The following is a 13,727-nucleotide window of genomic DNA, read 5'->3' as shown; positions in this document are numbered from 1 at the left end:
TATTTTCATAAAGTTGCTGGTCAGCTTTTACCTCTTGCGTATAATCTGTTGAAGAGGAATCTGTTTGCAGAAATTATTGAGGATCATCTGGCAAACAGAAGTAAAGAGAACATAGACCAACTCGCTGCATGAGTAAGGTGGCTTTGATTGGTGTACAGTATTTCAAAGGACTAGTATTAAACTTTTTTGTTTTGTTTTTAAGGAATACAAAAAATAAACATTTACTAAAAACGTTTATAAGGTTCTTCTGCCTGGTTTTCCTTCTTTAATGTGCAAGCAAATGGCAGTCAAATCATCTAAATGGTGACCCTAATCACATTTTGGAGGACAACTAAAGTCACCCTCTGATATGTCACAGGAAGCCACTGTCTAATGCCTGTGGCTATAACTAGACCATCCTTACAGAGTCCTGTTTCAATATTTATCATCTGGGCAACTAAGAATATTTCTTCTGAGTCTTTTTTTTTTTTTTTTTTTTGAGACGGAGTGTCGCTCTGTCGCCCAGGCTGGAGTGCAGTGGCGCAATCTCGGCTCACTGCAAGCTCCGCCTCCCGGGTTCACGCCATTCTCCTGCCTCAGCCTCTCCGAGTAGCTGGGACTACAGGTGCCCGCCACCATACCCGGCTAATTTTTTTTTGTATTTTTAGTAGAGATGGGGTTTCACTGTGGTCTCGATCTCCTGACCTCGTGATCCGCCCGCCTCGGCCTCCCAAAGTGCTGGGATTACAAGCGTGAGCCACCGCACCCGGCCTCTTCTGAGTCTTGAGTTAATAGCTGTAGCTTTAAGGTTTGGGTTTATGGCAGGTGAAGAGGGGAACACCAGGAAACTTAGAAGGAAACTCATGACACTGCAGTCAGCACTCTCCCAGGGTGCCTGACCCCGACCTACCCAAACTGCATTTTGAGTAGTAGCTCCAGGTGACTCCTAGCAAGTAATCCAGTTATCCCATTAGGTATATTATTTTAAATCTTCTCTTGACTCAGTCATTTACTAATATAGCCTAGTATATTGATATAGTATACAGTTTTAGTATAAGTAATCAGTATACCATTACTTTAAAGTTTTTCATTGCAAATGATTTCACTGGAATTTTAGTACGAATCTGTGGATAGCTGTGTTTTACTAGATTCAGATTTTCCTTAAACCTGATGATATGTCCCTCACCTTAAAAGGGCAGGGCCGGGCGCAGTGGCTCACGCCTGTAACCCCAGCACTTTGGGAGGCCGAGGTGGGCGGATCACCTGAGGTCTGGAGTTCATGACCAGCCTGGCCAACATGGTGAAACCCCATCTCTACCAAGTATACAAAATTAGCTAGGTGTGATGGCAGGTGCCTGTAATCCCAGCTACTTGGGAGGCTGAGGCAGGAGAATCGCTTGAACTCAGGTGGAGGTTGCAGTAGATCGCCATTGCACACCGGCCTGGGCAACAAGAGCGAGACTCTGTCTCCCCCACAAAAAAAAAAAAAAAAAGTAGGGGGCAGACCATGAAATGCAGAATAGCAAACTTCCTGGATGGGGCTGAGGAACGGATAAGCTTTTTTCCCCTTTCTATGAAGTTCAAGATGGAAAAGTACCGTCCCCCCGCCCCAGGTCACCTAGTTAAACCTCCACATTGTGTAAGATTGATGTGATTTACTCAAATAACTTATTGACTAGCCAGTAGTTCTCCAAAGTTCTGTCAGCTGCCCCCTTAAAATATACTTGAGGTACTTACTCTTTTTTATATAAGGGTATGAGTAGACTATTAAAAGACAACACTGTATATTTAAAAAGAATTTTAAATACAAGTAGCATTCCTCCTCTCCCCAATTAGGCTGCAAGCTTCTTAAGGGCATATATTTTATGGATGTATATCCCCCTCAGTAACACAAACCTTTGGAATTGCACTTACTGAATAAAATGACCCTGTCACATGTTCTTCAGTGCCAGACAGAATCAAACTGGCAAGAGCTGGGAAACTGATAAGATGCCTGGGAGTTAAGGATTCTTGACTTCTCAGACAAAAAGTCTTCTGGGGTCAAAAATCTCTGCCACAACCAAAATCTGTTCCTTTCTGCCAATGGCTCATGCTGCCTTTGGAGGCAGGTAAGATGCTTTCTTCAAGGTAGGTATATTTTGTATAATATCTTAACCAAAACGAAACTGAAAAGATCTTCCGCTTCCCTTTCATAACTGTGCAGGAACTTTTACAGCTCTTAATGGGGAGGTCTCAGGTTTTAAGGAACTGCCATTTTAGTTAGGTAAGTAGCTCCAGGCCCTGGAACCATCCGAACTATTAACTTGTTTTATATTAAAACATTACAGTTACAATTAGCTCACACATATTTTATTAGAAAAAGTGACCAAATCACATTGATCTTAAATAATGTTAGGCCATAAATTTTAAATAAAATTTTAGAAGTTCGAGCTTTGTTCCTCAGATTTCTTAAGTTTCTAAGGGGCTCAACCATTTCTAAATACTGCCCCTAATGTTAACACACTTAAAAAATATCCAAATTCATGTATCTCATTAGATATTTGTTTAGCTAGAAATATTAATTTTGTCACTTGATGATCCAACAGTCTCAACTGTGTAGTTTGTAAGATTTTTTTTTTATGTGCCTTATCAGTAATACGGATTCCAGAAGGATTTCTTATCAAGGAAGAAATGAAAGAGGACAAAAAAGGTGAATCGGCTTTTCATCCATTCCTTACAGAAACCTAACATGAATGTGTATCTTCAGGAAGCTGGGCACATCAGAGCCAAGATAGAAATTGGACACAAACTCTAAGAATATGGTGGTTATGATTCAGATGATACCATTGTGAATGGAGTTTCCTGAAGACAGTAATAAGAAATGTGGATTTCCAGTCTCAAACTCCAACCAGTTGTGTCAGAGGGCTGCTAACCTGTTTCAGGAGGTACTATCTTCCAACTACTGAACATTTTTCATTAAAGAAAAAGCAAGCTCCCTACAGGAAGATACCAAACCTTATCTTTTTCCTTAACTAAAGGCATAGTCCACTTAAACCTAGTTCACTAAATATTACCTAGGATCTGGTCACTCAATGGCTATAGTAGCTTCCAAATGGCATCTATATACCTCTGTTCTCTGAGAACACAGTTTAAATGCCTAGGCTCTTTCATAGATGAAGAACCTTGATCCAATCAGGATTTAACAGAAAATCATTACCAGTTCGAATTTAGCTAAGCTCACCTCTTGGAGTTCAATAATGGAGTTTCTATATAACCTCTCAAACATGTACGTAGAATGATAACACCCAAGGCAAAATGAAAGCTATAAAACAGATTGCTATAAACTACTCTGCAGTGTCCTAAGACCTTTGCATTACCTCAAACACTGACCTTACCAGCTTAATGGCATTCTGTCCAAACTATTCGTATCATAATTAATTTTAATGTCTGGCTGGACACGGTGGCTCACAGCTGTAATCCCAGCACTTCGGGAGGCCAAGGTGGGCAGATAGCTTAAGGCCAGGAGTTCGAGACCAGCTTGGGCAACATGGTGAAACTCCATCTCTACTAAAAATAGAAAAGATTAGCCAGGCATGGTGGTGCACACCTGTGGTCCCAGCTACTCAGGAGGCTAAGGTGGGAGGACTGCTTGAGCCCAAGAGGCAGATGTTGCAGTGAGTCGAGATCGCACCACTGCACTCCAGCCTGGGCGATGGAGACTGTCTCAAAAAAAAAATTATATATATATATATATATATATACACACACACACACACACACACACACATATATATACACATATATATGTATATATATGTATACATATGTATATGTGTGTGTGTATATATATGTAGGTGATCCCTACAATACTCTAACCTCTCAGTTCGACTTACTCTTTCAATGATCTAGATTAGGGATTGATTGACAAACTAGAAACTAGTACCTTCTCAGTACCAATAATGAAAACCTCCCAAATCTCAATCTCAAGCATCCTACTGTCTTAACATCATCACTCATCCTTCCGTCTCTTTCCCTCTAGTACCCAATAATTTTTTCAACACGACAGTCCCCTACAATTCACAAATGTAACCACCTTTTTCATTCTTCACCCACTCCATTCCTGATTCTCTCTTTACCGAGCCTTTAGATTCTACTCCCCATCATTAAATCATCCCCCGCATCCTCCACTCCACTGCCCTCTCCATTTTTTGTATTTATCTGTTAACCTTAAGCCAGATTTTAAAAACTCTGTATTCCTTATCAGAGTCTGCCCAGTATCAGGTGGCTGGAGAAAAAACACAACCATGGCAGCTCGTCTTATTTTAACCTCAAGTTGGCCACACTGGATGCCCATCGATCCTACTTTCTCATCTCTCAACCCCCAACCCCCACCCCCATCCTCAGTTTATTTCACTGAGAAAATAGAAGCCACCTAAATAACTTCAACAGAATCCCACTGCCCTACCAACTACCCATTATACTCTGCCTTTCCTCGTTTCTATGAAGGTTGAATGTGTGCCCAAGACCCCATCCTCCCTTGCCTACTCCATTTTTCCTCTCAAACATTCCTGTTATTAACAAAAAGCCTATCATTTCCTGCACCTTAAAATCTGATCGTTCTCAGATTAATTTTCCCTGTCAAACCATCAACAGCGAAAGAAGTTATAATATCCTGCATCTTAAAACTATCATGTATTACTTTCCTGGAAACCTGATAGGAAGAATTGCAATCATTGTCTTCTTCTTCCAATCTCTGTTGGACCCACTCCTTTCAGGCTTTGGCTTGCCACCATCGCGCTGAACCTGCTCTGGGGGAAGTTATCAGTTCTCTCTACATTGGTCCATTTTGAGCCCTCATTTACTTCACCTATCAGCAACACATGACAGTTAATCATCGCTCCTTGAAACTATTATTCATTTGGTTTAGGGGACTACCCTTGTTTTTTGAGACAGGGTCTTGCTCTGTCACCCAGGCTGGAGTGCAGTAGCACCATCTTAGCTTACTGCAGCCTCCAACTCCTGGGCTCAAGTGATCCTCCTGCCTTTGCCTCCTCAGTGGCCAGGACTACAGGCATGTGCTACCATGCCCAGCTCATATTTTTATTTTTAAATTTTTTGTAGAGACCTGGTCTGTTTCCCAGGCTAGTCATGAACTCCTGGGCTCAGATGATCCTGTCCCCCACTTGGCCTCTTGAAGTGCTACAGGCCTGAGCTACCACATGCAGCTTATTTTTTAATACCAGTGGAATATCCTTCCTTGAAGGTCACTATTCCTAACCCAACCTCACTGGCGGCTCCCTCATTTGCTGGCTCCTTACCTCCCTAAATCTAAACATAAGCATGTGTCAGTGCTCGGTCCTTGTACCTCTTCTCTGTCTGCATTCAATCCATCGTACTCTCCTGTCTCAGGATGATGCCGCCCCGTGTAGCTCTCAAGCTGGGTCCTGAACTCGAGTCTGATACATGCTAATGCCTATGTGACACCCCCACTTGGAAGTCTAAAAGACATTTAAAACAATGTCAAAAACCAAAATTCCTCTGCACACAGCACCCCACCCCCAATCTATTCTGAAGTCTTTCCCAACTCAGCCAGTGGCCATTCCATTGTTCTGTCATTACTCAGCCAAAAACTTTGCAGGCATCCTGGACTCCTCACTTACCGCACTCCACATCCAACCCATTCACAAGTCCTGTCTATTCTACCTTCAGCATGTCTAGAATCCAACCGCTTTCACCACCTCCACCAGCTTCCATCAGGTTCAGATCTCTACCATATCTCACCTGAATTATTCCAAGAGCCTTCTAGCTGGTCGCCTCCTTCCACCCCTGCCCCCTTATAGTCTATTCCCAACAAAGGAGTCTGAGAGATATTTTAGGTTAGATTATGTGACTTTTCTGCCTCACTGGCTTCTCATTTTATTTAGAATAAAAATCAAATGCCTACACCCCCAACCTCTTTCCTTACCACTTTCTTCCCTCTTATCCCTCTCCAGCCACAGTGACCTACTCGGTGTTCCTTGAACCTGGCAGGAGAATCCTTTGTATATAGCATTTTCTCTTCTTACAACATTTTTTTCTCACGGATAAATGTCCTTCTCTCACTTTCTGTAGGTTTCTGCTCAAATGCTTCCTTATCCCCGAGGCTTTCCCTGATCACCTTCTATAACAATGGGGTGGGTGCACACACCTTCACTTTTTGTGCATTAGAAAAACTATTAGAATGAGGATTCTTGACTGACTTTGTATATTCGTAACAGTGTGCAGCACATAAAAATCATTTTTTAAAATTGCTGAACTAATCCATATTTATCACCATCTGACATACTCTAGATTTCTCTTCCTGCTGGAATGAAAACTTCAAGAACATAGAATAGCGCCTGGCGCCCAGTAATTGCTCAGTAAATACTCGGTGAATATAAATGATCTACTCTGAACTTTTAGTGTGTTCCTTTTTACTAAAAGCTTAATAGTAAAAGACCACATCTTAATCAAAGGTTGTTACTTACCACCCTCTTTTGGCAGTTCTATTAGCAAATGTCCAAGGTGATTTTTTAAAGACATGTAAATAAATCGTTTTACCTCTTTTTCATGCAAATAGCGTAAAAATCACTTTTGAAAGTGAGCTGAAATGAAATCAGTTTTCTGCGGACCTGCAGCTTTCACTGACAAATGGGGGCGCTAAACCATTGCTGCTGGTATGAACATTCTGCTGTCAATCCAGCATCTATCTACTCTTCTATTGCTCCTTGCTTGCAAAGTGTAGAAATGCTCTGTAACCTGAGAGAAGCATTATAATTATTACCTTTTTGGGGCTCCCTGTGCCAGGCATATCGGCCTACACTGCGTAGGGCAGCAGTGAAGAGGGAGGACTGTTACAGATATAATTAAAGGCCAAACCACACATTGTCATATAGATTTTAATAGATTTTCTGATTAACTCATCACAGTAATCATTTTTACTGTAATGATATGCAGCTTTACTACACTAGTATAAATAAAAACAGATAAATACAGCTCTAGGCAACATCACAGATTAACTAAGCATTCTTCGTGAACCAAAACTGAAAACAATTATTAAGAAGAAGAGATGCTGACACCCTTGCCCATTCTCATCATACCTTCTCAAAAAGGGTATTCAAACAAGGCGCTACACTTATTATATTGGTAAATTAATTTGCCAATTAGCCAGGCACAACAATTTCATGGTCTCCACTATTTCATCATTTTGGTTGAAAAGGAGACACACTTCAATGTATGAAAAAGAAAAATGGAACAGATAACACCAAAGAAAACCACTAAATGCATTAAAAATACGGCACTTTTCCTGTATTTTAGCAGTAAGACACGCTAGGGATAGAAATATACCAAAAAAGAAAATTAATCCTTTAATTAATATCCACCCTGAAATGTCAGTCTCTGAAGCAAGATGGGCAATGAAAGGAGGAGCAGAAATAGAAAAGGGAAATATGGAAAATAAACTCCATGTAAAGTTTTATGAAGCTATCTGCAAAGAAACCGATTTGTCCTTTGAAGGCTAGTAACTCAGGACAATTAAGTTATCCAACAGCCATGCTGAGGAGTTCATAGTCTAGCAATACCTTGCACATAGGCAAATACACTTAAGACAAGTTGGAGATATACAGAGCTATCATTTAGAAATGATTTTACTCTGGATGGCCCAAAAAACTTTGAAAGGGCTATGAAGAAAACTTGAAGTCTGTCAAAGGAGAGAAGTAATAAGGACTAATTTTAGGCAGATAGCACAGCTAGGAATGTTTCCCAAAATCCCGAAAATTTTGCTCAACTTTCAATCCTTATATGGCTTCATGATCTTATAAGTCTTCAGGATCTTACAGATCTTAATAGGTATATTATAATTAAGAACTAGGAAGTGAAGAATCACTTTCAAAATGTAAAAACAGCTCATTGCCAGTTGTGTTTCAGAAAATGTCTGTCTGGGCCAGGCGCAGTGGCTCACGCCTATAATTCCACCACTTTGGGAGGCTTACGCAGGCAGATTGCTTGAGCTGAGGAGTTGAGACCAGCCTGGGCAACATGGCAAAACCCCATCTCTACTAAAAATACAAAAAAATTAGCTGGGCATGGTGGCGTGTGCCCGTAGTGCCAGCTACTTGGGTGGCTGAGGCGGGAGTATCACTTGAGTCCAGGGGGTCAACGCTGCAGTAAGCCAAGACCATGCCCCACTACACTCTAGCCAAAAAAAAAAAAAAAAAAGTCTGTTTGCAAAAATTTCATTTTCCTATAAAAAATGCATAATTACAGAATATTTAAGCCAGTCCTTTGAGTAAATTGCCTTTGCCAATTGTGAATTAAGACTGTGATTAAAACAGATAATTCCAAAAACAAAAATCCCAAATATACTCCAGTGCATTTTAACTCATCCTGCAAAAAATGTTCAAACCATCATTGACCACTTCAAATATGGATGTGATCTAGCCCGAGACTCAAAGGTTACTTTCAGATAAAATTTTAACTGCTATCTTTGCAATTCTATTGTTTTCAAATTTTTTGTTTGATTTTTTTTAAGAAGGTAAACACTAACTTTCGGTTTTCTCCGAAGTAATGTAGTTTTTCAACTTTCCAGTTAATGGGTCAAAATGGACAGGCCAGAAGACATAATCCAGAGGATGGCAGTGAAAGATCAGAGAAAGGTTTATGTACACACTGGATCACAGAGAGAGAACCACAACCTTTTTTTAAACCTTTGTTCCCACTGTAAACTTTGTTCATATCTCCGTATTTGTAAGTTGAATTATTCTATAAAAATCACATTAAAAAGGTAAAATTACTTAAGTGCAATATTAACTGATCTGTATTTTATAAATTTTAATCCATAAAAATATAAATAAGAATGGTAAATTTTTAAGAAAAAAATATACATTTAGTGCAAGTTATGAATTACATTTCTTCTTCAGTGTCAGCCATGAGATATCTTGAGAAAAGAATGACTGATCTAATTTCAATTTTAAAAATTCCAGTGTTTTAACATGCAATTAATACCAGATACAGCTAATCAGAATACTTCCTTCTCTTTACTGTCAAAGCAGCAGCATTTTGTTTAATTATGCTGAACAGCACTTGTATATCATAGTAATAGTTTTAGAAATAGAAAATTTGCGTAAGACCAGGTCACATTATCCATTAAGTCTGAGAGGAAAACAAAAAAGAAAACTGTTTATCCTTTAAAACCAAGCTTCACTGTTTTCGGTTTTGAGCCACACGGCACACAATGAGAGATTTCGTTCACGCTTCCTTCGAGATTTTACCTGTTTGATCAGCCTTTGTTGTGGTGCATGTGTACTGTTCCAAGCATTTAGTGATGGTACAAACTACATGGTTAATGGCACAAGAAACACTCCCTTCTTGGATGAAACCTCAGTAAAATCACAGTACATCTCAATATGAGAAAGGACTGCTTCAAAAGGGTACACCGATTTAAAGAGGCTTTGTTACAGCTCAGGAGAGAGAGAGAGAGAGAGAAATAAAGGCTCTTCTGGAATGTAGAAAGGTTAATGCTTAACTATACAATTCATGAATTAAACAGAACAGTTTTGATTAAAAAAAAGGGCAAGACCTTGCAGTTTTATAGATGGCTCAATTCAAAGTAATCCCTCCAGAAATAGGGACTGATAATGTGTCTTTGCAATGTTGGAGCAACAGGCCAGGTGCTCGAGGACTCTGCTGTCATCTCCGTTGAGGCGCAAACCTGCACTATCAGGCACATCCTCAGCTGAATGCATCCAGTGCAGAACAATAGGAGTTGATATGCTGCTTTCTGTTAGGCGGGAAATACCTCACTCCTTTCCTTCTCTCTCCCTCCCCAAACAACGCCTCCATTCCACCAGCATTATTTGCAAACCACGTTGCAAAAACCCGGCTTTTACATTTCCTTTCTTTTTTTGTAAAGGAGGAAAAAAAAGTAGACGACTCCCTCGGGTTAAAGAGTTGTGCTATTCAACAAATAAACTTCCTCTTCTGTTTCTTCTCTCTCCTCATCTGTGAGATTCAGTTGAACATTATTGAAGCGGGGTCTTGGTTTGCCGTCTGGGCCATATGCCGGAGGATATCTTTTTTTGTTATAATGCCAAGGAGGCGCCTGAAAGGAATAAACAGAAAACTCCTATGAAATAAAAGGGAAAATAAAAGGAGACGCTAAATCTTTAGCTAAATCCTTTTTGTTGACAGGAATAGAGCAAAGCAAGCAGCCTGATTTTGTATTTCCAAAAAGTACTTTATTGGTAAAGATATTAAAATTATCCAGCAACCATCCTTTGGTATAAAAAGTTACTATGGTCACTAATAGTATGACAGCCTTTTCACCGACAGTCTGAGGACTGCATGCCTCAATGAAGCAGAGCTATTTTGATTATGCCAACAAAAAAGTAACAAAAAATGGATGGATGTATGACTCGGAAATGATACTGATCCCATTTGAGAAGGAAAACTGATTTCCATCACATGAAGAGAGCAGTAAAATGATGACCAAATCCTCTCAATACTTTCTCTTTTTCATTTATTTATTTATTTTTTTTGAGACAGAGTCTCGCTCTGTAGCCCAGGCTGAAGTGCAGTGGCGCAATCTCAGCTCACTGCAACCTCCGCCTCTTGGGTCCCGGTTCAAGCAATTCTCCTGCCTCAGCTTCCCAAGTTGCTGGGATTACAGGCACGTGCCACCATGCCCCGCTTGTTTTTAGTAGAGACAGGGTTTCACCATGTTGGCCAGACTGGGCTTCAACTCCTGACCTTGTGATCCACCCGTCTCGGCCTCCCAAAGTGCTGGGATTACAGGCGTGAGCCACTGTGCCCGGCCACGTTCCCTTTTTTAACCAAAATTAACCAATTTTTCAAAGATAATTTAAGGATTGCCCACTTGTATCAGAATCTTCATGAAAGCACATACTATTGAGATAAAATGCATATAAAATGGTCAACACAGAAACGTCAATCCCAAACATCAGAGCCCCAAGAACAAATCTATAAAAGAATCCAAGTTTCTAGGACACTTATCAATGTTTTCCTTTTTTTGATTTAGGCCAGGAAAGTTAAGATACAGTGCTTTTATGAAAGTCTTAGTTGTCAATGCTTACATTAAAAGATAGGTGAAAAATCAGAAGGCAGTCCTAAACGATTATTACAGGTGAAGCAGAAAGCAGAATGAATGAGTAGCTACGATAATATTCTGGTTAGTAGTTTTTAAAAGATGCATGAAACACTTGTGAAATATTAGCATACAACAGGAATACACAATCAGTTGTGCACTTAAGCAAACTGGGACAGGTTTCATACAGGTATGACAACTGCAGGGCAAAATAATTTCAGGCATTAATTGCTAAAGCCAGACATTTTTTATGTTATGCAGTAAGATAATTCAAATTTGTAGTCATGAAACCACTAGGACATAAAGCCAGTTAAAATGAATGCATTTGACTCTAAAAGCTGCTTATCGCGTTCTAGAAACATCATACAAAAGGGGCACACACATAATCTAGGTACAATTCACTAATGAGATGGCAGGACACACACTGTGACTTTGAAGATATGCAGGGTATAGCAGAAAAAGAACTAATGCTATGATCACAAATAATATACACATTACACTCTAGTTAGTGTGCCCATTAAAAAATCTATTTAACTGTAAGCAATTCTAATTGCTAAGCTCCTTTAAAATCCTTTAGGAGCTTAGATCTACCATAAGACTACCACAACATCAGGAAACATAAAAAAAAACAAAAAAAAAAGGGCTTGCAGGGATGGGTCAGACATTTTTAACCAGTCAGGTGTCTTCTGAGACCGGTGTATCCACTGAGGTAGACAGATTTGCCATATTCACTTTAAGAATGTCCAATAATATTCACTTATTCCACTACCAAACTGTTTACAGTTCTGAAATTGTAATGAATGATTTGATGAGAGATGTTAACTTTTGCTTACTTTCTATAAATGGGATTTTACACATATGTAAATTTATCTTACAGACACATTTTATCAGATACAAATGTAATTGGCAGCATAGTAGGATATTTTTGTTCAGCAGATATCTGGGAAAGAGAGAACTCAACAGTTCACAAGTTTCATGCTTCCTGACTTCTAGGGTGTCTAATGAGGAGATCTGATATATCTAATCACCAAGGGTTCGACGTGCTGCTTTAGTTGCTCGAGATGCTCTAATATGTTCTTCTTTGTGATGATCCCCAAGACAATCCTGAAACAGATTATTATGCTAATAACTGTGTGAGAAATCAAATTAAAAGAGGTTCCAATCATAATGATAAAGAATGAGAGAAAAAATAAAAACATGAACCATAAGAATGAGTCTCATGAACTTCAGAAAAACAAAAATGATTTAAAGTTCCAGGTTCCTTTTGCGTAAATTCTACTGACTTTCAGAAGAAACACAATACTAATCTTCAATATTGGTGGGTTATTTTTCTTTTTAAATTAAAAATAATAATTATGAAAGTTTGGAATGAATGACTACAAAGCAAAGTACAAAAGAAACTTAACATTGATACATAGCTATAGACCTCTGATATGTAGAGTTTCATTTACAATGTTCTTTCCTCGGAGGAAAATATTTTTCTAATTTCTATGATGTCACAACACAGCAGCTATCATCTGGATCTACCTTGGTGAAAAGGTAGGAAAAGACTGTGAGGAGACTTAAAAACTCCCGTGGATTTTACTATAATTTCAAATTAAAATTAAAGGCAATGTGCACTGAATAAATAATACTGACCAAAAGAAACACTCCCTAATGTTCAAGAGCTGTGACTGCCAATTCTTAAAGTAAGCTAATAAAATGTATTTATGATTAGGGATTAAAAGGACTTTCACTTTGTGCATTTTTTTCTAAATAACAATTGTTTCTCGTTTAGCATGTCATTGTTATCACATCAAGCAAAGTGATGGACATAAATTCTCATAATGAGGATACATGAAAATAATTAGATTGCTAATTAAAACAAAATTATGGTTACTGGTTTTATAATGGAAATTAATGTGGCAATATAAACAGTGAAAATAAAAAAAAAACTTAAAAAAGCCTTAATCTTTAAATTCTGGAATCCCATCCAAAATACCCTTCAGGATGACTGGACATTTCCTTGATGATCTCATTAAGTCAACCTCCCTTGTTAAACTGCCTTTGAACATTCAGACTTGAAGGATGTCACTAGGAGACTTCAAAGTAGCCTGTTCCTATAGCTATGTCCAGGTGTAAAATAGTTACTTTGCTTGATGGCTGGGGTGGGAGGTGGGGGAGCAGGAGGATAGAGAATGGGAAGGATAGAAATGGGTTCTCTGCTCATGTTTTCTCATTATTATGTTAAAAATAATGTATTGATCCTTAAAAGTTCTCAGAGCATGGGAGCAACTTCCCCCCCCAAAAAAGCTCAGAAAATGCACTATATAAAATGAACATTCACTCATTCAATAGATGTTCTTCATTGACTAAACATTTGAGGTTTCTTTTTTTTAAGCCATCAATTCATTTGATTTTATTGTTATAGTCAGGAAATGTGAAAATCTTGGCAATTAATTAAATATAACACCAATTGAATTCTTACTCATGCTTTTCTATCCAATTATACAGAATGATTAATTTCAGTTAGTATCATCTATATTGGTAAACTCTGCCAAATCACAAAATATACTATGAGGAAGGTTACAAATGTGTAACGATCCAGTGGCAAATTTAGAATTTTACACAGTAATCTCTGTGTTTATAAAGTAAAAGCCCTAAAAGATGG

At 38.8% G+C, this 13,727-nt stretch overlaps 2 protein-coding genes across 7 annotated transcripts in view; one reads left to right on the top strand and one right to left on the bottom strand.

Moving 5' to 3' along the window:
• The window catches only part of LOC116466013 (histone PARylation factor 1), a 30,465-nt gene extending 26,766 nt beyond the window's left edge, over positions 1 to 3,699 (top strand). The window contains exons 8-9 of one of the 2 annotated variants that reach the window (XM_032148907.2): positions 1 to 132; positions 2,699 to 3,699. In XM_032148907.2, coding sequence (XP_032004798.1) covers positions 1 to 132 — 132 coding nt within the window. In that variant the 3' untranslated portion in view covers positions 2,699 to 3,699. Of the gene's footprint in view, positions 428 to 2,698 lie in introns of those variants that run through there. The other variant, XM_058436874.1, reaches the window with a different exon arrangement.
• A 3,159-nt stretch (positions 3,700 to 6,858) lies between these two features.
• The window catches only part of CLCN3 (chloride voltage-gated channel 3), a 104,425-nt gene continuing 97,556 nt past the window's right edge, over positions 6,859 to 13,727 (bottom strand). For 3 of the 5 annotated variants that reach the window (XM_032148906.2, XM_058436871.1, XM_058436872.1), the window contains 2 exons: positions 12,106 to 12,181; positions 6,859 to 10,075 (listed from right to left, as the gene is read on the bottom strand). In XM_032148906.2, coding sequence (XP_032004797.1) covers positions 9,917 to 10,075; positions 12,106 to 12,181 — 235 coding nt within the window. In that variant the 3' untranslated portion in view covers positions 6,859 to 9,916. The remainder of the gene's footprint in view (positions 10,076 to 12,105; positions 12,182 to 13,727) is intronic. The other 2 variants (XM_032148902.2, XM_032148904.2) reach the window with 1 other exon arrangement.

This window comes from Hylobates moloch, unplaced genomic scaffold (genome assembly GCF_009828535.3).
Source record: "Hylobates moloch isolate HMO894 unplaced genomic scaffold, HMol_V3 SCAFFOLD_3, whole genome shotgun sequence".
NCBI classification, from domain to species: domain Eukaryota; kingdom Metazoa; phylum Chordata; class Mammalia; order Primates; family Hylobatidae; genus Hylobates; species Hylobates moloch.
This window is presented reverse-complemented; position numbering and strand designations above follow the sequence as displayed.